Raw genomic sequence first — 27,526 nt, 5'->3', positions numbered from 1 at the left:
TCGCACAGTTGCCGGAACTATCTTCCGAGGTAAGGTGCCTTAGCACGTCCATCACCAGGGCTCAAGACAGTAACCACATCGCCAAAACACCAACTCCCCCCATCCAACCCAGCAGTCACCCACCACCTCTCCCAGACCACCAAAACCATCACATCCAGGTTGTATCACTCTGGACGTGATAAAAACCAAGACTATGTACGACTTCAAGAGCAGGTACACACATCACATCAACACATTGCCAAAAACACACCCAGAATCATATAAGAATTCCCCTATAAACCCGCTAAGCAAAGCTAGCAAAGTTCACACCCTCCCCCCCAAAAGATAACCACCACCCCTTCCAAGGAACAGAAAAACAAAGATAGGAGAGCCCCCAAGATCAAGACCGCCAGTCAAGTCTAATCACAGATATCAAACGCCCGTCCGCCTCACCTGCCAAATTCTCCCCTCCCTCCCAAACTACCATCATTTTCATCAAAAAACTCCATAGTTATAAGCTCTTGTTTCTGCCTCTCCAACTTCTCTACCCTCCCAACCATAGTCACATACCAACTCACACCTAAAACAGCCCCCATCCTCCCCGCCATCGTATCAACAAGTGAACCGAACCGGGTAGCTCAACAACAAACTTATGTGCAAAAGTAAAAAGGGGCGCTCGACTAAGGTATTCTTGTATAAAAGGAACATAAAACACCCAGGATATCGTTCTTTTACCCTCTCGGAAAAAAAAAAAAGTGAAATCTGCTCAAAGGGAAAGAACAAATGCGCCCAACTCCATAAGCCCATTCAGTTCCATCCGTTCATACCCATATCCTTCCCCCCATCTCAACCCTCCATAGCCACATCCTGCCCCTGTCCCTCCCCTCCATCCACCCCCCCAACAACCCCATCCATCCACCTCTGAAAATCATCCTTCGACCTCTGCACCTCATCATGACTATGCCCCTTCATCCACTGGTTATTAATCAACAACCTCTCCTTGATCTTCTCCCCCCTCAACTCCGCCGAAAACATCGCCTGTGCCGCGTCCTCGTCCCCGTCCACCTCAACCTCCCTGGCCGAATCGGTACTGTAGACGGCGCAGTCACTAGTGCCCTGCTCAAACACCATCTTGTAAGAGTTGAGGCAGGTCCGGACAATCAGGTTCTCAGAGTACACCAACGGCTTGGGCAAGAAACCATCGTCAGAGGAGTCCTTAGCGTCCGAGGGCAGGTTCCGCTCCAGCAACACCTTTTGCAGCCGAGACCGCGGGATCCCTTCCGTGTTCTCGATCCGGATGTACGACGAGATGTAGTACTGCCACTGCTGCACCCGCTCCATCTCGTCCGTGTAAAACGTTGTCTCGTCCTTTTGGAGCCAGCGGGTGGTGGCGAATTTACCCTTGGGGTTCTGGAAAAACGGGTTAGCTGATGTGAAATAAAGAACACTAGGCACGGAAGGGGAAACATACCCAGCTAATGACAAACATCTCCCCATCCTTGATGCACTTTTCGGCAAACTTGCGCATGCTGATCTCATTCTGGAAACTCGTCTCGCTCTGCGCCCGGCTGTCAAGGAAGGCCTTGACTAGTTCCTTAGCCTTCTCACCTTTTGCGTCCGGGTTATTGCACTGGAGCGCAAGACGGCACAGAGACTTGAGGACATCCTGAATGGTGTACAACTTCCACCCCCTCTTGAGGTAGTAGTGGCGCAACACATCCTGGTACCGGTTCTCATCAACCTCACCACCAATGTAGTCCTCAATCAGTTGGACAGTCTTTGGCCAGAAGGACTCTGGGTTAGTGGGGTCAAAGAACTTCAAGCCACCGTTGACTGTGCCCAAGGTCTTGGCTGGCTTCTCAGCCTGCTCACGCTCAATCTCCTCGAAAACGCTCGCTCTGCTCTCCTTGACATCCAACAATCGCTTGTATAACGTCGTGAAGATGGTGAAGAAGACATAGATGGTCTGGTTGCAGTAGAAGTTGTAGACCGATCGGGTGAATGGAGCGTCTGCCTTCAACTCGCCGTCCACATCGACCAGGTCATTCGCTGGATCACCCTTGCTTTTATCGACAATGGCAGGTCGTGGGATCGTGGGAAGCCAGCGGCCATTCGACACCTCAGGAACGGAGCCATCCTCTGGGGCGTCAGGCATCTCTTCCTCGTTCGCAGATCCAACGTCGGGTGTTGTCTCCTTGCTGCCCGAGGCGGCACTGCCCTCCTTCTGCCCTCTGCTACGACTGCCGTTGCGGCCGGGATCCAAGACGCCGCGAAGGAGGTCGGACTTCTTGCCATTTCGACGACTGCGGCCATTGGTGAGCTCCAAAGGAGTACCGTCATCCTCATCCTCTTCCGCGGACTCCACCTCGATGTCGTTGATTCTTTCCTGGAACTTCTCGTCGGGAATGTCAAAGAAGGTGGGAATAAACTTCTCGAAGAGCTCGATGATCCTTCTCTTCTCCACGCCGCTGTGTCCGCCATTGCTATTGACGTAGACCACCATAAGGCGAAGTAAATCGAGGAGTACACCCTGATCTTCCAGCTTGTAGAGAAACTGGTATCGTGCGGTTTGACCCTTTGCAAGACGGATACGGCGCTGTTCTTCGTGCTTGGTCTTGATACTGTCAACGAGATGTTTGGCAGAGAGGCTGCGCTTGTCGCTGATCTTGACTTGGATACCCATGTGGTCCAAACTCTTGAGGTGCATAGCCTCGGTCTGGTTCTGCCACACTTTCTCCCATTCTCTTTGCGTAAACCGCCACTCCTCGTCCTTCTGCTTCAAACGCGCCAACACAATAGGTACAACGGCGTAGGGGTTTCGGAACAAGTCGTTGGCAACCTCGCAGCCCTTCTCCGGGCCGTAAATCTTCTTCAACACCCTCTTGTAGATCGAAGTACTCTGCCCTCCGAGTCCTACAGGCATGGTGAAGTTGTGTCTTTCTGACGCCGGCATGTTGAGCATACTGTGAGCAATGGGCTCCAAGAGCTGGATGCACTTCTGGTTAGCCTCGATGAAGAAGTCGTAGTCATGGCGCTCCTCCTCGATACGGTGGAGACCTTCCTCGTACGCATTCTTTCTGTGGGCAACAAAACCGGAGTCTTCGGAGGCCCAGGTCGGGTGTGACGCCCACTCATCATTGAGAACCGATTGGCAGAGCTCGTCGCGGCCGGTGCAAGGCTTGAGCCGTTCCCTTCTAGGGAGGAGTCGGTAGCTCGGGCCGAAGCCGCGACAATTGCTCAGGGAAACCTTGCCCGTGGGTGGCTCGGGTTTGTTCTCGACGAAATCATCTGTGGCGTCGTCGTACCTGAGGATAGCCCGCAGACTGGCAAGCAACTCGGGATTGCCGCCCATAAACTGGTTCGCCTTGTAGACCAAGGTAGGTGTGTCGATCAGGTCGTTGTTCCACATGTTGATCAGCTTGAGGAATTCTGTGTTGGCGGTTCGGTTGCCAATATGCTTCTTGACTTTCTCGAAAAACGCAAGCTCGTCTTGGTGGGAAATGTTGATGGGAGTGGGAGGGAGAGGCTCGGGCATAGTGGGAGTCAAAGTTGACTCGATAAAGGCAACATCGGCATTGTTGGGCTTGTGCGTCACCTTCATCCGTTTGTTGCCAGTCGTGGCGGCAGGTAACGATCCGCGGAGAGCAGATGACTGCGCTTGTTCGTTCGCGACAGAGGCAGAAGCGGCAGTCGCAGGTTTCTCGGCGCGTCGCTTCTTGGTCTCCTTCGCGGCGCTCGCCGGTGGCGCAAAATTGCCAACCGGAGGCATCTTGGGACCGTCGCGCTGGAGACTGCCGGGCTGGGGCGTGGGAGTGGTGATTGCCATGGGCATCGTTTCGTCAGGTCGCTGACCGGCGGATCGGTTCTGCGCGGCCGACTCGGGGAGAAATTGTTTGAAGTCTTCGAGAAGATCGGGGGCCGAGTGGAAGAGCGTCGTGACTTGCGAATATACGTCTTGGATGGGCTTTTGCTCGCGTTGGTACGTTTGGAGTATCTCCAAGAATTGCTTGTAGATTTCGGGTTTGTCCTGGAAGCGATTCTGAATAAGAGAAGGCGTCAATGGGCGTTGTGCCAGGGAGAGAAAAAAGTGTATCCACTCTGTGCTTGCTTGACCCATCGACTCCCCATTGAGGTGCCCCATTGAGACTCGAGGCGAATAGGAAACAATACGCACGGGAGCAACAGGGAAAAAAAGTCGCGTACCTTGATCTTATTCACGTAACTGATCGCGTGGTTGAACTCGACGGGTCCCCGCTTTTCCATGCTGGCCTGCTGAGCGGCAGAACCGTTTGCACTTGGTGGACCGGCGCCAGGTGTTGGAGTGTGTGCTGTTCGCGGGACTGGAGGTTGGCTCAGGGCAGAACCGTTGGGAACCGCCGGCACTGATCTTGGTTGATTCGGGCTAGTTTCGAAAGACGCGCTCTGGCTTGAGCCAGGGAACCCTGGTGGACCGTTCTGGGCCGGGACACTGAAGGTAGCCTCGGGACTTTCCACGCTGTGTTGCAAAACCTGCTGCCACGGCCCAGGTCTCACGGTGCCAATGTATCCTTGAGGAGGGTTCGATGTCGGAGGTGCTGGCTCGAGTTGCGCTGGTCGGGGCGCTCCGATCGAGTGAATCATGGACCCGGATGGGGTGGTCACGCGGATGCTATTGGGGTTGTTCTCCAGGCCGCACTCGATGCGATAGCCAGGAGGGAGGAAGGTGTTGAACCCTTGGATTAACGTCGGATGGCCAGCGAAAAGCTCGGACACCCTATTGATCACGCCCGGCGTGTCGATTCTGCTCCACGTTAGTCAACCTGCTCTTCGCATCACCAATCAGATCGCAACAGAGAGCACCCACGTTTGACTCTTGAAGTCCTTCATAATGTCCAAGAATTTGTTGTACACATCGGGCTGTTCGGAGAACTGAACCTTCACCTGATCAAGATAGCTTAACGCATCCTATTCCGTGATGTCACAGTCAGCGCCAACGTTTCAACATCACCACCGCAAGGTCACCTACGTTCAAGATCGGCTGCTGCCCTTGGCCCATGTTATTTGAGCCAGGAGTCATGCCATGAGGAGGATTTACGCCGGGGCCAAAGGGGAGCTGCTGCATGCTGCGGGCCCCTTCTTGCGCCAGCGCCCGCCCATTCTCCTGCTGCTGCTGCTGCAACGGCCCGCCGAAGATGGCAGCTGGTCCCGGCCCTCCACCGGCACCACCCAAGGAGTTGGGAGGAGGACCATTTGGTCCATGTACCATAGGTCCAAACATTTGGTGCGGAGGGGCTGGGGCAGCTCCGGGGGCGCCATGCTGAGGGGGGCGACCGGCGTCGGCAGAGTGAAGCGCTCCACCAAAACTAGGCGCAGGGCCGGGAGGTCCACCAACTGGCAGAGCGGGGGCAGGATTATTGTGATTTGCCAGCAAGCCTCCAGGGCCGGTGATGGAGTTTGATATTCTGGATGCGACGGGTTGGTGGATAGGGAGGGAGCCGGCACTGCTGTGATGGGGGGCAGCGGGCTGGTAGGGTTCGCGGTGCTGGCGCTCAGCGTCGTCACGATCACGGTCGCGGTCACGGTCACGGTCGCGCTCTCTTTCTCGTTCCCGTCGGGCAATCTCGTCCTGTTGGAGGGCACGATGGCGTTGCTCCTCCATGTCGCGCTCGCGATCAAAGGCGGCTCCGGGGCCTGGGTGCAGGGGCTGGCTATTCATCGTGGACGGCTGCGCGAAGCCTCTATGCAAAGGTTTAGATCATCAATAAAAGCACCGGACGGGGGCGTACAGGGCAGCTTACAGCTATCACTGCGATCATATGGGCCTTCCACAAGAAGTCATCTACCAAGACAAGGGCTTCTGGTCTGAGACAGCTGTGTTTTCGCCAGTGTAGAAAGGAGGTGTTGCTAGCCACTGCTGTGCAGAATGAATGGATGGCAAGTTCCGTCGCATTCTTATCGATAACGCCCAACAACTCCGGGAAAACACCGGCCTCGGATAAGGGGGATGACGATATGCCCCTGCACGTGACAGCAAGTCTAATGCAAGGTACACCCCATCTGCCAGCCATCAGATGTGGAGGCGTCTCTGGTGAGGATATGTATCATTCAGGTATACAGGGAATATATATTCCCTTACATCAGGAGCTCCGATTCAGCCAAACATTCTGTCCTGTCATAGACGGCATAAACCATGGCTTGTGTAAAACCAACATCTATACAAACACATCCCCAAAACCCCCTTCAGGCATAATTCCGAACCTTCTTCAAAATCCACACCTCACCATTCGCAACAGAGCTCGAAACCTCAACAACCTCAATATCCCCCGGCTGCACCACACGGGTCCCGTCTTCCTTTTCTTCCCACCACACCTCCCTATCCCCAAGCAGGGTCTTCACCTTCTGGCCCTTGGACCAGATACCAACCGGGATAAGGTGAGCCTCCACAAACCGCTGAATGTTTTTCTGTGCCCTCTCATGGCCATCACCTCCTTCATAAGCATCGGGCCCAAGGGCACCGTACTCTCTGGGATCTTCCCATGGTTTACGAGGTAAGCCCTCCACCGCAGAGTTGAGCGGTGCGAGCACCGTTGTGTTTTTTGACGGGTCATCAAGCCGAACCGAGGTGGATTCAATATCTCTGATGAAGCTATACCACGATATGTTAGTGAATCTTATCGGACTAGAAAGATGCTGAGGTGACTATACCCTGCAAATAAGTTGACAGACCTATCCCGGCCGATCACATCCGAAAGAATAACACCACCGCCGCCAGAGTGCGTAGGTGGGTCAGTCCTCGACGGAACTCCGGAGTCCGGAGGCAACGCCGGACCGGGGCCGTTGTTGGGGTCCATGATCTTTTGATTGTGGTTGAGAGTTCGCTGTGACGGCGGGGCTGCTTCCGCTCTTTGCTGCAAGAGGGGTACGACAAGTTGACAGGAAACGGCGGCACTCAGAGCAACGACAGAAATAAGAGCAGGGCGCATTTTATGGTATGCACTTTGATGGAAACAAGACGACAGGTCATGGACCACGTTGCGCTGTTGGGTAGAGCTAGGTGTTGGCGTTCGCGGCTTTGTGACTAGTGAGCACAGAGAGATACGTCATCGCTGTTGAGCACGGTGAACCCTAACCCTTCTTTTCAGGAACAACCACACATAGCATTGCAATGACTTAAAGCTGTTTGCATTGAATGATAACCTTCTGATTGTAATTTTTGGTTTCAATCTCGCCATGAGAGACATAATATCTGAAATTACTCCCAGGTTTTTTGAGTCGAGGTAACTACCAATGAACAAGTCGACACCGCTTCATTCTTCACACCTTCCAGTTACCTATCGACAGCCAATGGCTTCTTAACTTGGCCATTCATGAGTTACAATGCGCCCAACTGATGACCTGAGACACCATTTCGGCAAGATCCTTTAGATAAGTTATCTTGAAAACCAGTTCGCTGGATATGTAGGTTGGTAGGTATCGTGCTCAACACCAATACTCTCCAGAACCCCGGGGCACAAACTGATCAAGACATGGCTCAAACCAAATATGAAGGTTCTTAAAGCTGCAGTTGTGGAGAACATGTGTATCTCTAATAACGTCTTGTCAGATCATGCAAGACACCAGCTGAGACATTACTTCTGTTGGGGTATTCGAAGGGAGGTATCAATACTCCCTTGAATAGATACCCAGACCATCTGCCGGATTAACAACAATCCTGCCGCACATCATCTCTATTGGCAACACTTGCCTGCCAGAAATTGGCACATCAGCAACCATGAACGTATGTCCCGACTCTAATCACGAAATCAACGCGCTTGACTAACCAATCCCCTACACATCAGCTCATCACCCTTGCCCCGACCCTCACCCTTCTGGCAACCAGCACTCTGGCCTCCTCGCCCATGACTGAAGTCGCCCCAGGGTCGGCACTGATCAAACGATATGACCTCAACTGCTCATCAATCCCCACCAGCACAACCGAAAGCTGCGCTAGGATAGGATTCTATTGCGACAGCGATGGGGCGGTCAAGATGGTAGATGAGACTGTCGGCTCGCTTTGCTGTCTTTATTGCAGATGCCAGACTTACTGGGATCCTGATAGGAAATAATTTCTGCGATGGAAGTCGTGGAAGGTTGAGATCTTGGGGGTATCACCTAGATGGGAAATAGTCATGTACCTCAAATTGTGACGAGAACGGGGAGGTACAGAGGAAATATCTGGCTATTGGCTCGCTCGCTCGCGGGTTGAGATGCGAAGGTGAGCCCTAGGTGTCTTCAGCCTCGGGGTTCTGTTAAGCTCCGTGGAGAAGTGGTTTCAAGTTAGAGAGGAATTCGGTTGATTATCATGAGCTTCGTTATCATAAGATTCCAGGGGATATAGGATTCAAGACATCAGGTGTTCTCTTGGTATTCCAACCAACATTCCATGAAATTTGGAGGCCTGATTACACATGAGGCGTGTTAGATAGGTATAAAACAAGCAGAACATATTGCACAATCTTCATAGCTTTCAAGCACCCAGTCTATCCCAATCACCCCAACGCCTTCCTACACTCAAACCCACCATCAACCGTCATCGAGCACCCCCAACAGTCACCAACCATGAAGGCATGGTTCTACCTAGTTTCAGATATCGAGATGAATACTAACACCTCTCAGCTCACCACCCTCGCTATACTTGCCCTCGCAGCAGTAGGCCTTGCCCTCCCAGCCACCCCCGATGCTACAACAACACCCGACGAGCAGCTAGGCCATCTTGACTGCCCCATTGCAGACTTGAACGTGGCCAAAGAATGTGAAGACTACGGCTTCTACTGCGAAGACGATGGGTCGGTTCAAGCCGTCGAAGCTGGGTTTGAAGAGTCACCTTGCTTTGAATGGTGCAAGTGTGTTCGTTTGTGAAGAAAGGGGCCTAGCGTTGTACATCCTGTAACTTGAGCATGGGAAAATATCATTCAGGAGTAACCTGACTCTGGGGAAATATCATGAAACATTGTAACCACTTGGACGACGATGTATGCAACATTACTTGGGGTTACTGTGCTCCGAAAAAAGATTGCCGGGACCGAGTTGGTGTGATACTGCGGCCTGGAGGTATAACAGCAGCTTTGTTCCTTTCCACTACGTGAATTCATCCAGTCCAAGTCAGTCAATCAACAGCCTTGCCACGAAATCTGACGAAGACTGAGGCAAAACTCCATCAAAAACATGAAGGTATGCCTCCACTTGACTTAGCACACTTGTTTAGCCAGAAATAACTCACACACTTTTCATCTTACCTGGTAGTTGATTGCGGCACTCGCTCTGTTGGTGACGGGCACCGGTCAAGCTTTTGCACTGATTAGTTCACCAAAGATCCCCAAAGCCGAGTCAGCACTCCTTGTACTCCAATGTCCTATCGCCGACTTGGACGTGAGCCAGGACTGCAAAGACCTCGGGTTCTATTGTGACGATAACAACGAGGTCAAGGCGAAAAAATCGGGCCATGAGGAGTCACCGTGCTTTGACTGGTGTAAATGCGTCGCTGATATTTAGTGGAGGAAGGAATGCGGACGCTGGATAGCAGACAGGAGGTGATGAAGTCAAGGAAACCTGGAATATATTCATCATCAAAGATGGCCGTATTGCTATAGTATCAGGCCAAAAATTGCAAAAGAAGAAGAGAAATACAAACTCCAACATGAAGCCGAAGCCAGACAAGGTGTCCTAAAGGAGAGACAAGAAGTGGTAAACGTCCCGAACCAAAAAAACAAACCAATATGTACAAAATTGCAAAACAAAACACCACCCAACCCTCCCATCACAACCCCCTATCAAGGCATTCCCGCCCTAATATTATCGTACTCACTAACTGGATAACTCAACAGGTTCAAAGCCCCCGTCAAGCTATCCGTCCCCCCAAACTCCCTCACCACCGTCCTCACCAAACTCTCCTCCTCCCTCACCTTATCCCCCGCCGCCTCCCAAAACACCGTCCCCCCCAACCCCTTCCCCTTCAAATACTTCACCTTCTCCACCGCACTCCTAACCGTATCATAACTAATAAACTCCTGCTTCCTCTCATCAAAACTCCACGCCGCAACCGCCTGCTCATCCCAAAACTCTTTCGCCCCCGGCCTAGGCAAATCCTTATAATTCCAAATCCCCGCCTGCGCCGACCCCTCGCCAATTCCATTATACGGCCTCCCCGGCCCACTCGTAGCCTCAAACCCCCTCCCATAAAGCGGCAGTCCCAGCACAATCTTCCCCGGCGCGACCCCCTTGGCCACATAATCATTCACCGCCTTCTCCGTCGAGAATTTTGTAGAGTTCGGGTTAGTCGTGCTAAGGAAAACATTGCTCTGATGCCCCGAGACACTATCCCACGACCCGGCATAGTCATACGCCATAAGATGCCACGCGTCAATATACTTATCCATCCGTGGGATATCCATCTGGCCATAATGCGTCGGACCCGCCGGACAAGCAATAGTAATAGGCATGTGATACCCCTTTGCGTGCTTGGCAGAGTACTCATCCAAGGCCTCTCTGCACTCTTTCAGCAGCGAAACAAAATCAGCGGCTTCGGTCGCAGAGGCCGGGTACTCCCAGTCGATATCCAACCCGTCAAACCCCCAGTCTTGGACCAGCTTCACCGCCGAAGAGCAAAACCTTTTGCGGCCAGCGGCGGTGGCAGCCACGGGGGCGAATTTGGGCGAGTACGTCCACCCGCCGATGGAAAGCAGCACCTTGAGCTGGCGGTGCTTCTTCTTGAGGAGGTACATCTGCTTGACGCAGCCGTAGGCGTTGTTGCCTTGGTCGTTCCAGGAGTCGGTCGGGTAGCGCTTTTCGAGGTCGGAGTAGGTGTCTGAGGAGAATCTGTGTGTTGATCACTTAGCCCGCGTTCTCGGTTTTCTTGTGCATGTGAAAAGATAAGAAACCTACACCTCCCCATTAGAAGCAATATCCGCAAACGAATACAGCACATGCGTGATTCTGTCGGCCGGCAAGTCCTGAGGCTGGAAGTTGTTGCCGTAGATGCCCCTATTCACCATTAGCCCCCTTCCCTCTCCACTCATTGTTGATAAGAACTCACCAATTCGTAAAATAAACCGCATTCCTAAACCCCGTCCCATTCCCACCCCCACCCCCAACAACAGACCCAGCAGTACTCGACGGCACCGTCCCAGTCCTCGAACTACTCGACACCACCCTCAAGCCGGAGCTACTCCGTACCACCCCAACCGAAGCCTGCGGTGCACCCGTGGTAACCATCACCGAAACCGTCCTCGCAACCTCCACCGTCCTCGCAACCTCCACCGTCCTCGTAACCGTCACCGTCGTAGACCTCCCCGCATTGCACACAATCTCCAGCCCCTCCTGCGGACTCAACTGAATAACCTGCTTCGGTGCCGCCTTCACAACTTGGAATCCACCAAGCAAAAAGGGGACGAGGATCGTAGCTGTGGTCAACATTTTCAACCAACCCTCTCAAAATCTGCTGACACAGAAAGGACTGGAGGTGATGTGAAGGTAGGTGGTTTTAAAGCAACCCACGCGTAAAGGGTTTGAGGGCAAAGGAATGTAGGTTCAGCGTAGAACCGGTAAGGAATGTCGACGGCCACATTCAAGATCTTCTGGGCACACCAAGGAAGGGATGGGAACTTTCGCCTCGTTGAAATATGAAAGCGCGCGAGAGAAACCTGCTCCAGACCGATCCTGTCCCACATTCTTCGTCGACATCCGACCGTGTCATTGATCCAGACACAAAAACCTATCTTTAGCCTGAGCTGAATGAGATTGGTACTCTTTTCCTTCCCAGTTTCTGATCGGGATGACCGGGCCGTCGAAACATGAACTGGGGTACCTGATCGAAGTGAGGTTTGATACTGTACAACAGAACCTAGGAGAATCGTTAGACAAAGTCGAAATCCTCACGGCTCCCAGCACCGAGCAAGGTGGTATGAGCACTATACCTCAGACCCCTACTATAACCCCGCGGGAGAAGCTCCGGCAGAGTCGCAATATCCAAAATCCAGCAGACAAATGATCTCCCCATCCTTTAAACCGTCCGGCGATAACCTCTTCTTCTGCGATTGGTGTTTGTTGATGTCAATCCGGTCCATCGACGATCACATCCTGCCCTGAAAATCACCAAAAAGCTTGTAACTACCTCCGATCTACCGACCACCTACTCCCTCCCCCATATCTTCGGGAGATGTGCAAAAACGTTTATGCCGCCAAAGTCGGGTATACATAGTATATCAAGCCAAAATCTTCCGGTACATACATACTCTTCGGTAGGTGCAGTGGTGATTCTGTACTTACTCGAGATAAGGAGCAAACGTCTGGCACTGCCCAACCTCTCAAGAAAGCACCACTTACCCACCCACACCACTGCGAACCCTGCCACATGTAGAAATGGACTTGCACTCAACTTCCTTGCAACAACAGACTCAACCACTTACCTCCCCGCGTGGCGATCAATCACCCACTCTCTCTCTCTCTCTCTCTCTGGCATGCCAAATCGCGGCTTGAGAACATTACCAAGATATAGTCAACCCCTCCAGCTGAAATGTCTCACCTCCCAACATAGCATCCCGCGTGAAGAAGAGAAGAACATTACCATTTATGCCAACCCCCAAAAACTACCCATCTTTGACTCTTCCAGATTGAACAAAAAGTATCATATACGGTGGTATCATACGCCGCAGAACGGTAATAGTATAGCAATGAACCCCCCCATTAAAATCGCCCAAAAAAAGCCAAAAGAACAAGCAGCTTTAAACACACAAAAGAACAAAACATCAAAAAGTGGTATATTACTTTCATACAACTAAACCGTGCAAAATCCCTCTCCCTCTTCTGCCCCTTGCTCCCCTCCCCCCCTTTTGAAATTCTGTCCCTCTCAAACATTAAAGACAAACGGGTATCCCACACACAACAACACACCATCAGAAGAAAACAACAAAGCAAATAACAACAACAGCAGCAGCAGCAACAGCAAAAGACTTTGCAAAAGCAGAAAAAACAACAAGAACTGGGGGTAATAGTCTGCAGAAAAAAAAAGAACAAAATAACAATAAACATGACTGGGTAATAATGTGTGTGGCTGTGTGTGTCCGTGTGTGTGTGTGTGTGTGTGTGTGTGTGTGTGTGTGTGTGTGTGTGTGTGTATGTGTACACCAAAAAATGCCACCTCAAAATCTCGACAAGAAAATTTCGCTTTTTTGCTTTTGTTATCACCCCCACCCCTCTCTGTCCGTTCTCTATAGGGTTTCGTGTTGGCGTTGATAGTGAAAATCATGTCAAGTAATAAAGATACTGGCGATTTATTAACGAGGCCCTCCGCTCTCGAGAAGCAGCCTCTGTATCTTTTCGCCGAGATCTGATTGGAAAACCGCAACTGTATCGCTCCTAACGACGAATCGGAGGCGGTGGTGAGCGAGCACCTGGTCCGCCCATGCCTTCCTGATTACTGGTCAACTCGGCCACTCTGGCCTTGATGCGGGCTACCCGGGACTCGATAGCTGGAACAGACCGTTAGTTGAATTCAATCATGGTTGGTGGACACAAAAAGAACTTACTCTCTTCACCGCTGGTGTCCCCATCAGTCTCGTCCTTTCTGGCGAACCTGGGAGCAGGTCTCCGCATCTCTGGCGATACTGGCGGCGGTGGAGAGGCAGGAGAAGCCGGGCCACGCTGGGCCGCGCGCTCAGCAGCGTTCTTACGAATCTGAGCCCAGCGATCCATCGCCTCGGGTACGGCGGGCGCCGGCGCTGGAAGCTGACGCTTAGCTGGCGCAGGTGCAGGTGCGGGTGCCTGTTGCTTGGGAGCTTGTGGCAACGCAGGCGATGGCAGAGGGGAGCGGGACGAGTGCCGGGCAATAGGAGGGGGCACGGCATCATCAGTGTCGGTGTCCTCTTCATCCGGAACAAACGCGGGCTGGTCAAGGAGAGGTCCCTGATCAAAGCGGGAGAACTCCTCGCTGGCAGCGGCAGCATCCCGAGTGTTGACGCGGGACACATCCTCATGAACAGACGGCTCATAGGTGGGTTCGGTCTGAGGCTCAGGAGCAGCAGCCACTGGGGCGGGAGCTGGGGCGGCAGCAGGAGCCGCCGCGGGAGGAACCGCCTTGCGAGCAGGAAGGGCCGTAGCCGGCTCAACCTTGGGGGGCAATGGTTGAGGAGTTTCCTGCTTCGGAGGTTGCTCAGGGGTGATGGCCTTGACGGGGGCAGCGGCAGCGGCAGCTGTTGGGGAAGCAAGCATGCTGTTGAGCTGCTCAGGAGCGCTATCAGGCACCTTGGATGACCTCCTAGCACGACCGAACAGTTTCCTGAAGCCGCCGGTAGCAGTGGGACTCTTGGATAATTCCTTCTGCAGCTTATTCTGCTTCCTCTCCGGACTATCGGGCTCGGGCGAAACCATTTGCTCACGAGTCAACTCCATGCTAGTGACGCTGGCGACCTGATCCTTGGGCTTGGGTGGAGGCGCAGGCGTGCTTCGACCTCCACCGTCAGATACCCGTTCGACAGGGTGGACATCTTTGGGTGCTTCCAGCTCCTTCTCTGCGGCCCTGGGCGTCTCTGGGGTCGGCGTTTCTGTCCGAGGAGTAACAGTAGCGGGTGCGGGGATAGTGATCGGGGCAGGTTGAGGTTGCGGTGTTGACTTGGGAGGCGGCTGAGGAGGACGCTCATTGCCATTTGCAGCAGGAGGAGTGATTCCGTTGACGCTAGAAGCTGTGCTATCGCCACGGCCGGCGCTGTTATCTGCCAAATAGGCCTCTCTAATCGCGTCCTTGTCATACTTGTTCGCCCACTTAACAGCCGGAGACGCCTCATTAAGGATGCTCGCCTGCAGTGTGAAGACGCTGTTGGTCTTCTCGTGCATGTAGTCGGCATCGCTCCTCCCCCTCCGCTCCACGGCCTGGGGTTGGGCCTTTTGCCTCTCCTGGGCCTGGAGCTGTTGCGCAGCTGCCTGAATCTTGGCTTGCTGGTCAGGGCCAATGCTGGTCTTGCTGAAGCCCATGGTGGAGCTCGTGTTCAGGTAATTATCGCTCTTTTCCAAAGCATGCTTTCCTGCGGTCGACTTTCTCCTGTTCAGGCCAGAAGTCTTGGAACGGCGGGTCCAACTGAAGAAGCCCTTCTTCTCCGCAATGTAGGCTCCCTCGGCCGGATCAGGGGCAGCGCCCTTGACGATTTCCTCCATGACCAACCAGCGACCATCTCGAATAATAGTCTCAATCACGGCACAGCGCCCAAAAGTAGACTTCCTTTCCGAAGTCTCCTCAGGAGCCAAACTGGTCAGCCAAACCCACCAGAAAGCATCATCAAGATCGAAGCGGGTGATGCTAGCGAGCTCGCCAGGTTCAAGATGGTTTTCGTTCTCGAGTCTCGGTCTGTGGGACTGCGAGCTGCGTTGGCGGAGGTTCGTCTCGATGGGGGGAAGGACCTTGTCAGGCGGCAGCAAGTGGCTCGTGTTGCTCTTCTCGTCAACGAAACCCGAAGACAAAAAGTCGGCCCAGGATGGTGTTGTTGGCCGTCCCAAGTCGTTGCCAGAGGCGGGCGTGTTCCGCATTCCCTGCTGTTGTCGTTGAACTGCCAGCGAGTCGTCCAATTCGTCTTCCTCCTCCAGAGCACTCGCAAACCCAATGTCCTCAAATCGAGACCACGAAGCGTCACGAAGACTGGTCGAGTGTTTCGAACTCGAAACGGCGTGTGACTGGTTCGCGGCCGAGATGGCCCGAAGAACTCTGACGCACTCCTCGGTCAGGGCCTTGATGGGATCCTCGTATTCAGACCACTGCTTCAAAGCTCGGTCGTCGTCGCGGTATTGGAAGTGGTTGGCTCGTCTCAAGAGGGCAAACGGTGTTGGTGAAACAGTATCGACTATCATGGCAACCCTGTAAGTAGATGTTTGCAAGAGATGGGGCCTCTGCGGCGGGTATTCGGTCTCCTGGAGAAGCTTCTGCAACGACATGGGTAGCAGCGAAATGCCGCCAACCACTGGTTCTGGCGCGAGGGATCTGAGGTACGCAAAGAAAAGATGGCTTGTAGCATCGGCAGCCTTGAGCCACGCCTTGTACGCGCCCTCGAACCCATTGGCCCTGTCGGCTTCGGTCTGCTCGAAAGCCCACCATGCAGCCATCCGTGAGAGTTTGCGCCCGCCGAACCCGTTCGTCTTCCCGTGGGCGGCAACTGCCGACAGCAGGTCGAAAAAGTGAAAGACGATTTGCGCCTGCGCCTTTCTGTTCTCAAAGCTGAGCGGAATAAAGGTCTTGAAAGAGTCTCTGGCCAGGTTCGAGTCTTGCTCTCCAAGGCTGAACAACTCATAAGAATCCCACCCTACCACACCGCCCGGAAGTCTGCTCCAGCACCATTTCACAACGCCCGAGATAACCTGTGCCACAAAATCAGTATCGAGTCTCAAACCAGCACCACCCTCAACTCTGTTTCAGTCGTACCATGGGCTCCGTCATGCGCAGCTCCTGCGCCAATGCCTCTCCATACAGTGTTTGGGCGCCATCTCTGTTGCCGAAAAGGTGTCGCACAAAGGTGCGAACAGCACTCGGGTCCGACGTTGGTCGGAAGGGAAGTAGTAAAAAGGGAAGATCGAGAGCTGCAAGCTAGCCGTTAGCGAATTGATGGGGGAGTGGAGGGTGGGCGCAGCAGCAGCAGTGCCGAAATTGATGTCATCGTACCTCGCGCCTTGAGCTCTTCTGTAGAAAATCGAAGCAATTCCTCCACCTCCTCAGGATCGACCGTCTTGCGAGCCCAGGCGTCGCCCTCCCATCGTGGTTTCTTTGCTAATTGGTCGTCGAGATCGAGCTGGCCCTTTTTGGATTTCTTCCCGTCCTTGCCCTTGAGGCGGGAGAAAAGACTCGGCATCTTGTTCCAGAAGCGTGTCTTGGATTTTGGAGGGTCAGGAGTGGAAGACCGAAACATTCAATGGTCGAAAACTGGGTTGAGCGGGGGAGAAAAGACGGTGGGTGGGCGGCGGGAACTGGCGTAAAATATGCTATCTTTTGGAAGAAGAGAAAGAAAAAAAGAAATATTTATTTTGGTCGGCGAGCTCACAGCTGAGTGGGTGAGCGAGAGCAATTGGCGGCGGTCTGGGGGGTGGGGGGGTGTGGTGATGGTGGTGTCTCGATTGGGCAGTACGTCCCGCTAAACAGCAAGGCTGAGGTGGCCAGGGTATCTAAGGTATCAGGTATCAAAAGAGAGAGGCAAAATGAGTGCTCGGAGAAGGAGAATTTGACTGAGAATGTTGAAAATGGTGAGAATGGAAAAGAGACGATTGTTTCCCACTCTCTGTCTTCAGGCGGGCGGCGAGCTGTTCTTCAGGGGCGCTGGAACTGTGATGGCGACCGGGTCGAGCAGGCCCCCAGGAAATTGCTTCACTGGGTCGGGAGGGCGCGTGGGTTCTTGATCAAAGTAGCGTTTCGCGGGGACGTGGGCCAAAAGTGACCTTGTGTCTTGGATGACAGGCTGAATTAGGTTTAGTTGCTGTGTCGAGCTGCAATTGCTAACGATTTGCTGCAAGCCCGTTCAGGAACAGACCAGGACCGAATATTATATTTCTCAGGTGTGAAAGTGAAGCTGTGTTCCGGGCCCCGGGCGCTTGATTCTTTTAAATGAGCCGCGGCGCTCCCTCTTTTTCTCATCTACTGTGTAGTACCTCCAAGCACAGCTGATGAATGAGCCAACTGGTTTTTCCTTCAGGGAGAGAGACGGGCTGTTTTTACGCTTTGAGGCTGGGGTGTCCTCATGGATCTCTAGCCTTGAAGATTGGGTGCCAGGCTGAGTCGCTCCCTCCTGGAGTTGTGCCCGACGCGGCGACGTTCGTGACAAGTGGGGTTGCTCACAGGGTACCTGCCTGTTGTTGTGCCTCCGTGATCTCATTCCCTTGTTTCATCCTGGCTCCGCTGAAATTCGAGACGGGCCATCCTGACTCTTGACTGGACATCTTTTTGTCCAGCATTTTTTTTATTCTTTAATAAGAATATCCCGAATCCCGCACACGTGGGAGTTCATAAGTCGCCAGAGAACTACTCCCAAAATGTCCAATATTCCAATACATACACACACACGCCCACACGCCTCCTCGACCACATCCGCTGGCCGCGACCCCTCTGTGGTACCCTTGAGATGAACATGGCTCGCTCGGCACTTGATGTAGGTACAAGACATCCACTGCTCGGCTCACTTACACCGACCTGCAGCACCCCAGACTACCTTACCAGAAAACCTCCACCTCCGCCGGGGAGATGTTCGCCGTTGTCTGTACTCCATCCTCTGGCCGATGCGGAATATCACTGGAAAGCGTTGGGGGTGGGGCTGCCCTCTCTGTCCAACCGCTCGTCATGGACTGATGATACTGCTCCTCCGCACGATCCGGGGAGTGACAACACACATCAGCTTCATTGGCTGACGATGAGCTAACCTTGGCCGAGAAACAAGCTGGAAGCTCCCAATCTGCATCTGTGTTGGCAGCGCTGGTCTCTCGGTGCCCGGCCATAGGTCGGTTCCAGCCAGCAAAAAGTGCTCCATCTGCACGCTTCGCTGTCAACCCGACGCCATTCCCTCCATGAACAAGAGTGCGATCACCGCCATGTCTCCGGCATTCGGGCAACCAACCAGACCTAGACGCATTGCACTGAGACACGGCTACTGACTGTCTGCTCCCCAGCTATCGACTCGGGCATGTTGAGCTCCGGGTTGTGGTTGGAGGGGGAGCGGCATGTCGGAGCATGCCCGCATGAATGCTGCCACCCTGGACTGGACCTGCATGCGCTCGCCTGCAAGCTGTCAGTCAAGAAGCAGCAGAGCCCTCGCTTTGGCCCTTGACAGTAAAAATCATGATCGGACGAGCATGCACGGCATCATGCTCGTGATACCTACAGCCAGCTTTACTACATGGAGCTCAAAGCCCGCTAGACACTAACCCTCGCTACCGTGAAGTTCTCGATCAACAACACCCCAGCCATCCGTCGACTCGGTAACTCTCGTGCCGTCGCAGATATCTGTTCGCAATTCGATGCAAGCTTCCAGTCCATGCTGAGATCCCGTAGCTTGCCGAGCTATCCCCCCCCACTCTCCCCAAGAGCTGGCATGACCCGGACAACATCGGCCATGTCGCAGCTTGATCTCCAGACCCTTGATCGCCGCCTCCCAGCCAATCACGGTTCTCCTTCAGGCGGGCCGCCTTCCTGTCTAGGAACTCGGCTTCTTCCGGTGTAAGCTTCTTTAGACCCTGATGTGTTCTTGTTATCATCACAAGGTAAACACTGGGACTACATGTTGTCCGTTAACCCCCATTTTCTCGCCGTGGTACGGGAATTGCGGCTCTCAGACTTGGGGGATCTGCTCTCACGTTGTTCCAGCACCATCCCCGTACTCATCAGCATAGGATACCCCGGGCAGGCCTCGACATCTGCCGGCACGCTAACCCTCAGGTGCGGATGGCACAGACTCGACGACAAATGCAGGAACAGATACAGTGATGTCATTATTAAAGATGCAGAGGGGTCATTACTCGTGCACCATCCCGTCGGTTGTGTCTCCGTTCACTCGTTTGCTGAAACGATCAAGTCTGCGTTCTTGGTGTGAAAGTTCCCGGACAGTATCACCAAGGGAACGTTTCGGCCGACCTGGTAAAGCTGATCTGGGGTTCTGATCTGACCATCTGATACCGTGACTCGGAAGCGATGCCGGACGGTTGTTAAAGAAGACTCGAACCTCATCGGCATCGGGAATTCGTTATCGGGACTCGGGCCGGGCCGATCCAGAGAAGTGTGTCTACTTTCTTCGAGGGTTTCCATTCGAGAAATTCGGTTGCCAACCTCCTAAGACCGGCGGCGACTCAATTTCCGTTGGTATCACCGGCTGGGTCACACAAGTTTCGAAGAAGCAAGTTACAGCTTTGACGGAAGAAACACCAAACACCGCCACCGAATTCTCGGATGGTTTTTTTTTCGAGCATGGAGAGAGGCTGCGTGGTATTTTCTGCGATCGGTTCAGGGGGGCGAGTGAGTATTTACACAGCAGGGCGCACCAGAACACAGAGTACAGAAGCTGGAACACGCCACTTTTGACTGCCTCGGAAGCTGTCACTTGAAGCCCCTGAGTTGTACAGCACTTGTGTGGTGGGCAGTATGCCACTGTATGGAATGTCTCACTGGGCGAAATATATCTGGTGAAATCTCCGCCACGGGCGTCGCTATATGCGGCCACACCAGAGCTAGAAAATGGGAAGATTGGCTGGTGGCGTGGCACTTGGCTTTCCCAGCCTTTTTGGGAGAAATCATTGGTCTTGACTTGACTATAGAAATAAAAACCGCAAAATGAAACCGCAAATCAAAATATCAATGTTCGAAAAAAAAAAAAAACCCCGAATTATTGATCAAGTCATCTCAAACGCTCCTCGATAGATATATATCTAAACAACCAACAGAGTAACAAAACACGCAAATGCAAACACCATATGCTCGAATTCCCAGCCGAGCAACTTCCCGCCAAAACATAAGGTCAGAGAAAGTCAAATTTCCTTCCTCTTTTTCATAAATCCATACAAGTCCATCCATACGATGCTAACCCATCCCTGTTTCCTTTGCCAAATTTCATCCTTATGCCATATATCATTCTTTGTGTTCCATCATAATAATCCTGCAAAAACTGATCGCGAAAAAAGCAAAAAGTTGGACACCTCGCAACCCGGGGGAACATCATCAACCTTGATACACCCCGTCAAAAAGCCCCCTCTCCAACACCTAAACACTGCTCACAAAGCACACCAGCCTGACCCTTTCTGTCAAAAACACCTCCCGCAAAACAAAGGCGTTCAAAAACTAAAACACAGCCCACAACCCCTCCCCTTTACAACCCCTTCTCCCTCATCAAAGCATCCCACTCCTCCTCCTCTCCCGGATCCACATTCTCCCCATCATCATCCCTCTCCACCTCCTCCTCCTTCTTCTTCCCCTTCTCCTCCTTTGGCGAACAACTCCCCCCCTTCGGACTCCTACTCAACCCCCTAGCAATCTCATTCAAATCCACCCTCCGTCCCATAACCGCCCCCCTCACCACCTCCTCCACCCGTTTCGCAACCTCCCCCTTCTCCACCCTCGGCCTCGGACTCGGCTCGTCACTCTCCAAGACACTCTCCCCCTCATTCAGCGCCCAGTCCACCCTCCCCTTCAACCCATACCTCTCCCCAAGCCACTCATTCGCCTTCCTAAAGTGCCCACACTGAAAAAAACCCCTCGACGCGCTCAGCGGAGAAGGGTGCACACTCTTCAGCACCAGATGCCTCTTCTGATCAACCTTTAGCACCCTCTTCCCAGCCGGCGTGCCCCACGCCAAAAAAACCACTCCCGTTGTTCGCTTGGCGGCAACGAGATCAATGCACTTTTGCGTAAACTTTTCCCAGCCGCGGTTGGAATGCGAGTTTGCCTCGTGAGCGCGGACGGTAAGGCACGTGTTGAGCATGAGAACCCCACGTTTGGCCCAGGGAGTCAACAGCCCGGCCTTGTTGGGGGGCGGGTTGAACGAGGGGTAGTCTTTCCCGAGGCAGGTATATATGTTTTTCAACGAAGGGGGCGCAGGAGTAGGGGGGAGGACACTGAACGCCAGACCGTGGGCTTGGTTGTGGTTGTGGTAGGGGTCTTGACCGAGAATTACAATCCGTGTGGTTGTGAAGGGGGTGTGTCGGGACCTGTGATCATTATAACGTTAGCAAGGGATGGATGGGGATGAAGGAAAGAGGGGGAAAACAATACCAAGAGTAAATATCCTCCTTTGGGGGAAAAATCTTTTTTCCAGCAGCATACTCCCTCTCCAAAAACCTCTTTAGATCCAAAAATTCCTTTGTGACGATTTCATCCTTCAGGTGCACCAGCCAGCTCTCGTCAAGGGTGTCAATCTCGAGCTGCAGCAGCCTTTTCTGCTCTGGCGTCAGGGTGGCCACCCATTTGTCCTTGTCAAACCTCGCGGCGGCTGGGTCGGTGGGCGCGGTGAAGGATGAGTTGGGGGTGGTGGGGAGGCCGGAGCTGTTGGTAGCTGACGGTTTCGCCGCCGGAGAGCTCCCAAAGAAAGACATGATGCTTCCTTGCTTGACCTTTTTCGCGTCGGCTCCGCCTGTTTGGGGGCCGGCTTTGCGTTTGAGGGTCGACATTGTGAGAAAAGAAGAGGCGAAAAAGGAAGGGATTGATCGAGGTGGGTTTGTGGTGAGGACAAGAAGGCGGTGACGGTGAGGTTGTGGTGGAGTCGTTGCTGGGATATGTCGGCGGAGACGGAGTAATAGTAGTCGGTGAAGAAGGGAAGAAGAAAACAAAGAGGTTGTAAAGGTGAAAAGGTGTCGAGGGAGAGTCCTTGATAACGAAGCTATTGTCACGGGTGATACCCCCCCTCCCCTCAAAAGGGCTACAGAAAGTAATATTGTATAAAGTCGTGAGATTTTTCGATTCCTCAACGCAAAGTCGAGATCAAAAGGTCAAAGTGAAAAAGAAAAAAAACGTCAAAGTCGAAGAGTGAGAGAGGGAGAAAAAGGGCCGTCGTTGACAAGACAACGAAGGCACAGACAAGCTCAAAGTCGGTGTAAGCTGTGTGGAGAAATCTGAAGAAAAAAAGAGGAAGGAAGCTGCGATTGGATTGTTTATCTTTCACGCCAAACACCAAGCAAACACTGCTGGATACAAGACAAGGTCAAGGAGGAGGTCGCAAAGAGGAGGTCCAAGCTGTTGTTGTCCCAGGCGCAGCCGATTGATTAATCACCCTTTCAACAAAAAAAGGGTCAAACAGCCGCGCTCGCTCCCAGGAAGGAAATCCTGCTGCTGCCTGCCAGCCCTTGCCAACAAGGAATACTATACAAATCAGGACAAGTTCAAAAATGCAGATGGCTGGCTGAACAATGGGGTATCCTCGTTGGATCATCCCCATTTAAGTTAAGTGCTTCCTCTTTTTTTGTATTTTTCCCTCGCAGTGTGATACGCGAAAAGACGCGGTCTTCTGGCGTCAAAAACTTATATCAATTAAAACGTCACGTGGGTGCCAGGGATCGGGGTCGGGTCCAGGGCAGTTTCCAAATCTTGAAATTCTTGAAATCATGAACTTCCAGCCCGGTTTTTATGCTTGTATCTTATCCAATTGAACCCTCTCTCCCACTACATCAACTCGTCATAACCCCCCCATATCAAGACAATCCCATTATCATTCCACCTTCGTCACGTCACGTCACGTCTCCCCCTCTCGGCTCCCTCCTGCGTGCCTGCAGCAAAAAAATGCACCCGTTGTCTCGTCACACGACAGGGCTGAATTCTCATTGGCAGCTCCCCCTCAGCCAACCGCCCAATCGTGCACCCCTGCAACCTACAAAACCACTTTAAACGCGGTTGCGAACTTGACGCGCTGAGAGCGTGACGGTGCAATTCGACCGCGTCTCCCCCTTCCAAGGCGTCTGTTTCGCAAGCATGTAACCTACACCTCTCCACCCTCGCACAAAGTGCCAATTGGATGCCTGCCCGCGCGTTGCTCATCATCATCATCAAGTCAGGTCATGAGATCTAGGGTCAAATCTCTCTTAGATCCCAGGGTAAGCACCGGTAGCAGAAGAGGTAACAGCAGCCGAACACCACTGAGCCGCACTGTTGACAAAACCACCATGCCATCCATAAAATATGCTATCCAGACACCAATATATATATATCACTTCAAAATCACAAACCCATACATATATGCCCCCCTCTTTCTGCTTCACCTCCTGTGTTCAATTTATACAAAAGCTCTCCTCTCCCTCCGCCGCCCCCCCCAGAAAATATACATTACCCCCTACCAGTTCAACCACCCAAACCACACCAAAACCATCCACGTCGCCCTCCAAATCGTAGTCCACATCTCCCTCACCACCACCGTCGCAACCGTATCCTTTCCCTTGTTATAACCCATCCCCCTCCCCTTCGGCCTCCACTTCTCCTCCTCCTCCCTCTCATCGCTCCTAATCTCTATCCTCGGCTGCCCCCTCCACTTCCCCTTGCTCTTCTCCCTGCTATGTCCATGTCCACCAACACTCGAACCACTCCTATCCCTCCCCTTCCCCCCACCACTTCTCGAAGACCCCAACCCACTAGAAGGAAACCCATACTCATCATAATCCTCTACCTTTGCCTTGAACACAGGCAGCAGTGCACTCCCCCTATACTGCACCCCCTGTACCTCCGGCTCCAGCGCAAAAGGCGTGAGCTTCAAAACCGGCACCAAGAACGCCCTCACCACCAAAATGATAACCGAAATGATCGCAAACCCCACGTAGCGAATATACGTGCTCAACTGACTAGGCAAAATGCACAAGTGCGTCTGCAGCGTCTGCTTCTGATCCGGATTAAGCGGCTTCCCCCCGCTGTCCAGTGGGTTCCACAGACTAACCAGGACAAACCCCGGTTTATTCACCCCCATCGCCATGCTGATACTCTTCACCGTGATCTCCTTAACCCTCCGCTGCTCCTCAGAGTGCACCAGCTCGCAATAGTCATGATCATCCCCCGAAAAGGCGTGAACCACATTGCCAACCTTCTTCAACAGACTAATCGACTGCTGCTCGTCAAGCACGTTCTGATACTGATACCCCCTGGAAACAGAAATGGCGTTCCCATGATCAGGCACCACCGGCCCCGTCTGTCCCTTTGGTGGTTTCGCAGGGGGGTGTCTCTCCCTCAGCGGGCCGCAGGGCGTCCCAGGCGGTCGATAAAGCGGGACATGGCTCAGCAGAATCGTCGGCAGCTCCGGCGTATTTTCAGTACCAAGACTGGGCTTGTCTTTGAAATTCGCCTTATCCACCTCCTCAATCTTGTGCTTAAACTGCACCTCCGGCACCTCCCCTCTCATCATCCTCAGCTCCTTCTCCACCGCGATCGGCTTCAGCCATTGCAGCCTATCCAGAAAGATCTTGGTAGGCATGTAAATCGGCTTGAGGTCATGTCTCGCCGCCTCGGGCGACGCTTCCGCACTCATCGACACCGAGTCGACCGAAACAAACGTGTGATTCCCCACAACATCCACTCTGTTCCCTTCCCCAAAGTACGTCTCGAATCGGTTCCTCACGGGGACTTTGATCTCCGCCCCAAACCCCAAGTCGTGATTTCCTGGTAAGCTCGTGACGAACTTCCTGCGCTTGTGTTCCTTGCCGGATTCCATCCCGGACTTGATCCACGGCTTGATGAATATCTCCCCAAACCGGCCATACTCCTTCAGCCAGTAAAACTCCCCATAGTGTTTGTTCCAGCTCTTTAGGTATTTCTGTTCCGATTTCGGGTGTGGTCCCCACGAGGGGTCTCTAAAGTCGCCGTGGGCCGTCTTCCATTCTCTGCCGCCGTCAAAGAGGTCACCGAGGAAGAAGACGCTGTCGGGGTCGAGCTGCTCCTGGAGCTGACCATACCCACGCTTCATGTAGTTGTCCGTCAACTTAATCGTCAGGGCTTGTATTGGCCATGGTCGGCCAGGGTAGGAATGAGGATCGATGAGCTGGGGGTCGGCAACGAGGGCTACGCGGTGGGGTTGGGCGCCGGCGGGCTGTTGTCATGGTTAGCACACATGCCACCCTGCCTGCCAGAAGTAGCAAAAGGGAAAAACATACCCAGTTCTCCCAATTCTCCCACGCGCAGTTTTCCACCATGGAATGGAAAGTCCATCTCTCCCCCCAAAGCAACAGCACAACCCAGAACCCAACCAGCAAATGCGGAACGCTGAGTATCCGATTATATGTCAAATTCCTCTTTATTTGGTGCACCGTATTATAAATCGCCGTAACCACCATCCGCCGGCCACGTTCGCGCCAGAACTTGACCAGAGCCCGGAGGGCCTTTTTCACAAAGGCCACAAAGTCCTCGACGAGGGAGGTGTTGTTGCCATTATTGCTGGAACCATCCCCACTGAAGAAATTGGACGAGTAGCCGTAGGCGTGCTGATTCCAGCTGTTAGTGGATTGCTGCTTTGGCTTGTAGCTGCCGCCGCCATAGTTATACGGCCGGGCCATGACGATGACGCGAGGTGGTAGCAGCCATGCCCCTGCTGCTGCAACCGTTAAGTGTTCTTTCGTTCGGCAGGGGATAGAGGTGATTCTCGGTCCGGTGACGCTCGGGATCTAGGATCTAGGGTTTCGTGGGAAAGGTTCGTCGATCCGGAAGATGGGAAACGGTGGTTTCTGCCGGGCTCCCCAAGGTAAGGTTCAGGTTGGGCGCGTTAACGCGGGGAAAGGGTATCCGTAAATCAGACAAGTGCAGGGCCGTTTTATCCGTGTCTTCTGTCGAGTGTGTGTGTATTCTGGAAACGGGATGAACTCAATTCCCAAAATCAATCCAAAATAGCGCCGTTTAGTATAACCGCCCGTTTCTCTTCTCCTTTTCAGCAAAAAGAAAAAACAAATAAGAAAAAAACAAAGAAAGAAAGGGCAGGATGGAAAGGCAAACTCAAAGCTGCTGACGACGGCAGACGTTCGTTTAACCCCCTGTCGACGGAACGGCTCCAGTTGCGGAGACGTGGGAGATGGAAGATTAGTGGATCGGAACAAAAGGCCCCCCTGTCCCCGATGTTAGCCTCAGCTGAAGCGTGGCCAGACCCAGCATCTTGGGCTTCTCGGGTGACCCCCTTTTTCCCCACCAACCACCACCACCATTGCATTATGCTGGTCTGCAAAGTGTATAAACCCTCAACAGCGTCACACAGCAGCGTTTTGTTTTTGTAGTGTGACAGCCAACATGGATTTTCGTCTCCGTTTTCCGGAGGTAACTCACCAATCTTTCCGAGTGCGCAATGATAGGTGCACATCCGCCCATCATCATCATGAGCGTCGTTGAAATGGAGCCCAGGGGTTCGTTGATTGAGCAGAGAGGCGGAGTCACAAAACAGAAACGTCACTCTGAAACAAGATTCCCACTGCCGTGGTAAATAAACGACTCGAATTTCTCAGGTCTACGGAGCACTTTGCGTTCCTTTGGTTATCCAACAGACCTACAGGCTCATCATCTCAATGATCGCAAAAATTGCTATATCAAACACAGGTAGCAACAAAACATAAGGGTATGCTGAAAGTCGAGGTCTAGGCAGCACTCTAGTTTAAGCATATCCATCACCAACTAGCTACGACCCCACAAGCCTATTCAGATGGACACGAGCTGAACGGAGCTCACACATGACAGTCCCGAAATATAGTACCCATCACACCTTGCCTCACATCCTCTTCAACTCCAATTCAACAAGCACACGTCCTCCTCGGAGACTATCCGTGGGGGTATATTAAACTTCATGATCACAGATAGCCCCACACCCTAAATAGCACACCTGGTCGTCTCCAGAAGTCTGGTAAGCCTATATAGCCTCTCTACTCACTACGACATCGTGACCAGCGCCACACAACCTATCCGGTGCCATTCCGGATCTTGGCCATGATATAACCCGTTGTCATTGGAAACACTTCCAGTCAAGAAACTCCTCGAAGAGTTACTGCTACACAACACACTACAAGCAAGCCAAAGACCAGTATACAAGCACACCATCACCACCTTCGCTACCGTCCTCCGGGTTATTTATCATGATATGCTCCTCAC

At 53.0% G+C, this 27,526-nt stretch overlaps 9 protein-coding genes across 9 annotated transcripts; 2 read left to right on the top strand and 7 right to left on the bottom strand.

Annotated features, from left to right (window-relative positions):
- Positions 1-331: 331 nt before the first annotated feature.
- SIN3 (Transcriptional regulatory protein sin3) lies at positions 332-5,841 on the bottom strand. Its single transcript, XM_062874177.1, has 5 exons — positions 4,985-5,841; positions 4,823-4,923; positions 4,183-4,759; positions 1,451-4,018; positions 332-1,389 (listed from the first exon to the last, which is right to left on the bottom strand). Exons 1-5 carry the CDS (start codon positions 5,672-5,674, stop codon positions 826-828), a joined length of 4,500 nt encoding a protein of 1,499 aa, XP_062737288.1. The 5' UTR covers positions 5,675-5,841; the 3' UTR covers positions 332-825.
- Positions 5,842-6,009: 168 nt separating this feature from the next.
- On the bottom strand, positions 6,010-7,038 carry QC761_108900 (uncharacterized protein). The gene is made up of 2 exons (XM_062874176.1): positions 6,664-7,038; positions 6,010-6,604 (listed from the first exon to the last, which is right to left on the bottom strand). The coding sequence occupies exons 1-2, from the start codon at positions 6,939-6,941 to the stop codon at positions 6,199-6,201; spliced, it is 684 nt and encodes a 227-aa protein (XP_062737287.1). The 5' UTR covers positions 6,942-7,038; the 3' UTR covers positions 6,010-6,198.
- A 1,554-nt stretch (positions 7,039-8,592) lies between these two features.
- QC761_108895 (uncharacterized protein) lies at positions 8,593-8,856 on the top strand (the record flags this gene model as incomplete). The annotated part of the gene is made up of 1 exon (XM_062874175.1): positions 8,593-8,856. The coding sequence occupies one exon, from the start codon at positions 8,593-8,595 to the stop codon at positions 8,854-8,856; it is 264 nt and encodes an 87-aa protein (XP_062737286.1).
- A 230-nt stretch (positions 8,857-9,086) lies between these two features.
- On the top strand, positions 9,087-9,681 carry QC761_108890 (uncharacterized protein). The gene is made up of 2 exons (XM_062874174.1): positions 9,087-9,168; positions 9,241-9,681. The coding sequence occupies exons 1-2, from the start codon at positions 9,163-9,165 to the stop codon at positions 9,487-9,489; spliced, it is 255 nt and encodes an 84-aa protein (XP_062737285.1). The 5' UTR covers positions 9,087-9,162; the 3' UTR covers positions 9,490-9,681.
- Positions 9,682-9,767: 86 nt separating this feature from the next.
- CHT4_1 (Chitinase 4) lies at positions 9,768-11,409 on the bottom strand (the record flags this gene model as incomplete). The annotated part of the gene is given in 4 exon segments (XM_062874173.1): positions 9,768-10,812; positions 10,879-10,977; positions 11,030-11,239; positions 11,258-11,409. The coding sequence occupies 4 exon segments, from the start codon at positions 11,407-11,409 to the stop codon at positions 9,768-9,770; spliced, it is 1,506 nt and encodes a 501-aa protein (XP_062737284.1).
- A 2-nt stretch (positions 11,410-11,411) lies between these two features.
- Positions 11,412-11,992, bottom strand: QC761_108878 (uncharacterized protein; the record flags this gene model as incomplete). Its single annotated transcript, XM_062874172.1, has 2 exons — positions 11,412-11,836; positions 11,923-11,992. 2 exons carry the CDS (start codon positions 11,990-11,992, stop codon positions 11,412-11,414), a joined length of 495 nt encoding a protein of 164 aa, XP_062737283.1.
- Positions 11,993-13,350: 1,358 nt separating this feature from the next.
- QC761_108870 (uncharacterized protein) lies at positions 13,351-18,438 on the bottom strand (the record flags this gene model as incomplete). The annotated part of the gene is made up of 4 exons (XM_062874171.1): positions 16,634-18,438; positions 16,397-16,551; positions 13,521-16,332; positions 13,351-13,463 (listed from the first exon to the last, which is right to left on the bottom strand). The coding sequence occupies exons 1-4, from the start codon at positions 16,875-16,877 to the stop codon at positions 13,351-13,353; spliced, it is 3,324 nt and encodes a 1,107-aa protein (XP_062737282.1). The 5' UTR covers positions 16,878-18,438.
- A 1,810-nt stretch (positions 18,439-20,248) lies between these two features.
- On the bottom strand, positions 20,249-22,991 carry UNG1 (uracil DNA glycosylase). Its single transcript, XM_062874170.1, has 2 exons — positions 21,710-22,991; positions 20,249-21,645 (listed from the first exon to the last, which is right to left on the bottom strand). The coding sequence occupies exons 1-2, from the start codon at positions 22,102-22,104 to the stop codon at positions 20,808-20,810; spliced, it is 1,233 nt and encodes a 410-aa protein (XP_062737281.1). The 5' UTR covers positions 22,105-22,991; the 3' UTR covers positions 20,249-20,807.
- Positions 22,992-23,747: 756 nt separating this feature from the next.
- QC761_108850 (uncharacterized protein) lies at positions 23,748-26,463 on the bottom strand. Its single transcript, XM_062874169.1, has 2 exons — positions 25,558-26,463; positions 23,748-25,493 (listed from the first exon to the last, which is right to left on the bottom strand). Exons 1-2 carry the CDS (start codon positions 25,954-25,956, stop codon positions 23,757-23,759), a joined length of 2,136 nt encoding a protein of 711 aa, XP_062737280.1. The 5' UTR covers positions 25,957-26,463; the 3' UTR covers positions 23,748-23,756.
- Between the last annotated feature and the right edge of the window lie 1,063 nt (positions 26,464-27,526).

The sequence above is a fragment of the Podospora bellae-mahoneyi genome (assembly GCF_035222275.1).
Source record: "Podospora bellae-mahoneyi strain CBS 112042 chromosome 1 map unlocalized CBS112042p_1, whole genome shotgun sequence".
In the NCBI taxonomy this organism is placed as follows: domain Eukaryota; kingdom Fungi; phylum Ascomycota; class Sordariomycetes; order Sordariales; family Podosporaceae; genus Podospora; species Podospora bellae-mahoneyi.
Note: the sequence above shows the minus strand (reverse complement) of the source record. Positions and strands in the feature narration are given on the sequence as shown.

What these genes read in the sequence shown, in the direction of transcription:
- SIN3 (XM_062874177.1), bottom strand. Translation starts at nt 5,674, where the DNA reads ATGAATAGCCAGCCCCTGCACCCAGGCCCCGGAGCCGCCTTTGATCGC. An exon ending in GGCAGCAGCCGATCTTGAAC is followed by an intron (nt 4,924 to 4,984) that starts GTAGGTGACCTT and finishes ATCACGGAATAG; the next exon opens with GATGCGTTAAGCTATCTTGA. An exon ending in AAGGACTTCAAGAGTCAAAC is followed by an intron (nt 4,760 to 4,822) that starts GTGGGTGCTCTC and finishes AACGTGGAGCAG; the next exon opens with AATCGACACGCCGGGCGTGA.
- QC761_108900 (XM_062874176.1), bottom strand. Translation starts at nt 6,941, where the DNA reads ATGCGCCCTGCTCTTATTTCTGTCGTTGCTCTGAGTGCCGCCGTTTCC. An exon ending in TCTGTCAACTTATTTGCAGG is followed by an intron (nt 6,605 to 6,663) that starts GTATAGTCACCT and finishes ATCGTGGTATAG; the next exon opens with CTTCATCAGAGATATTGAAT.
- UNG1 (XM_062874170.1), bottom strand. Translation starts at nt 22,104, where the DNA reads ATGTCGACCCTCAAACGCAAAGCCGGCCCCCAAACAGGCGGAGCCGAC. An exon ending in AAGGAGGATATTTACTCTTG is followed by an intron (nt 21,646 to 21,709) that starts GTATTGTTTTCC and finishes TAATGATCACAG; the next exon opens with GTCCCGACACACCCCCTTCA.
- QC761_108850 (XM_062874169.1), bottom strand. Translation starts at nt 25,956, where the DNA reads ATGGCCCGGCCGTATAACTATGGCGGCGGCAGCTACAAGCCAAAGCAG. An exon ending in GGGAGAATTGGGAGAACTGG is followed by an intron (nt 25,494 to 25,557) that starts GTATGTTTTTCC and finishes CCATGACAACAG; the next exon opens with CCCGCCGGCGCCCAACCCCA.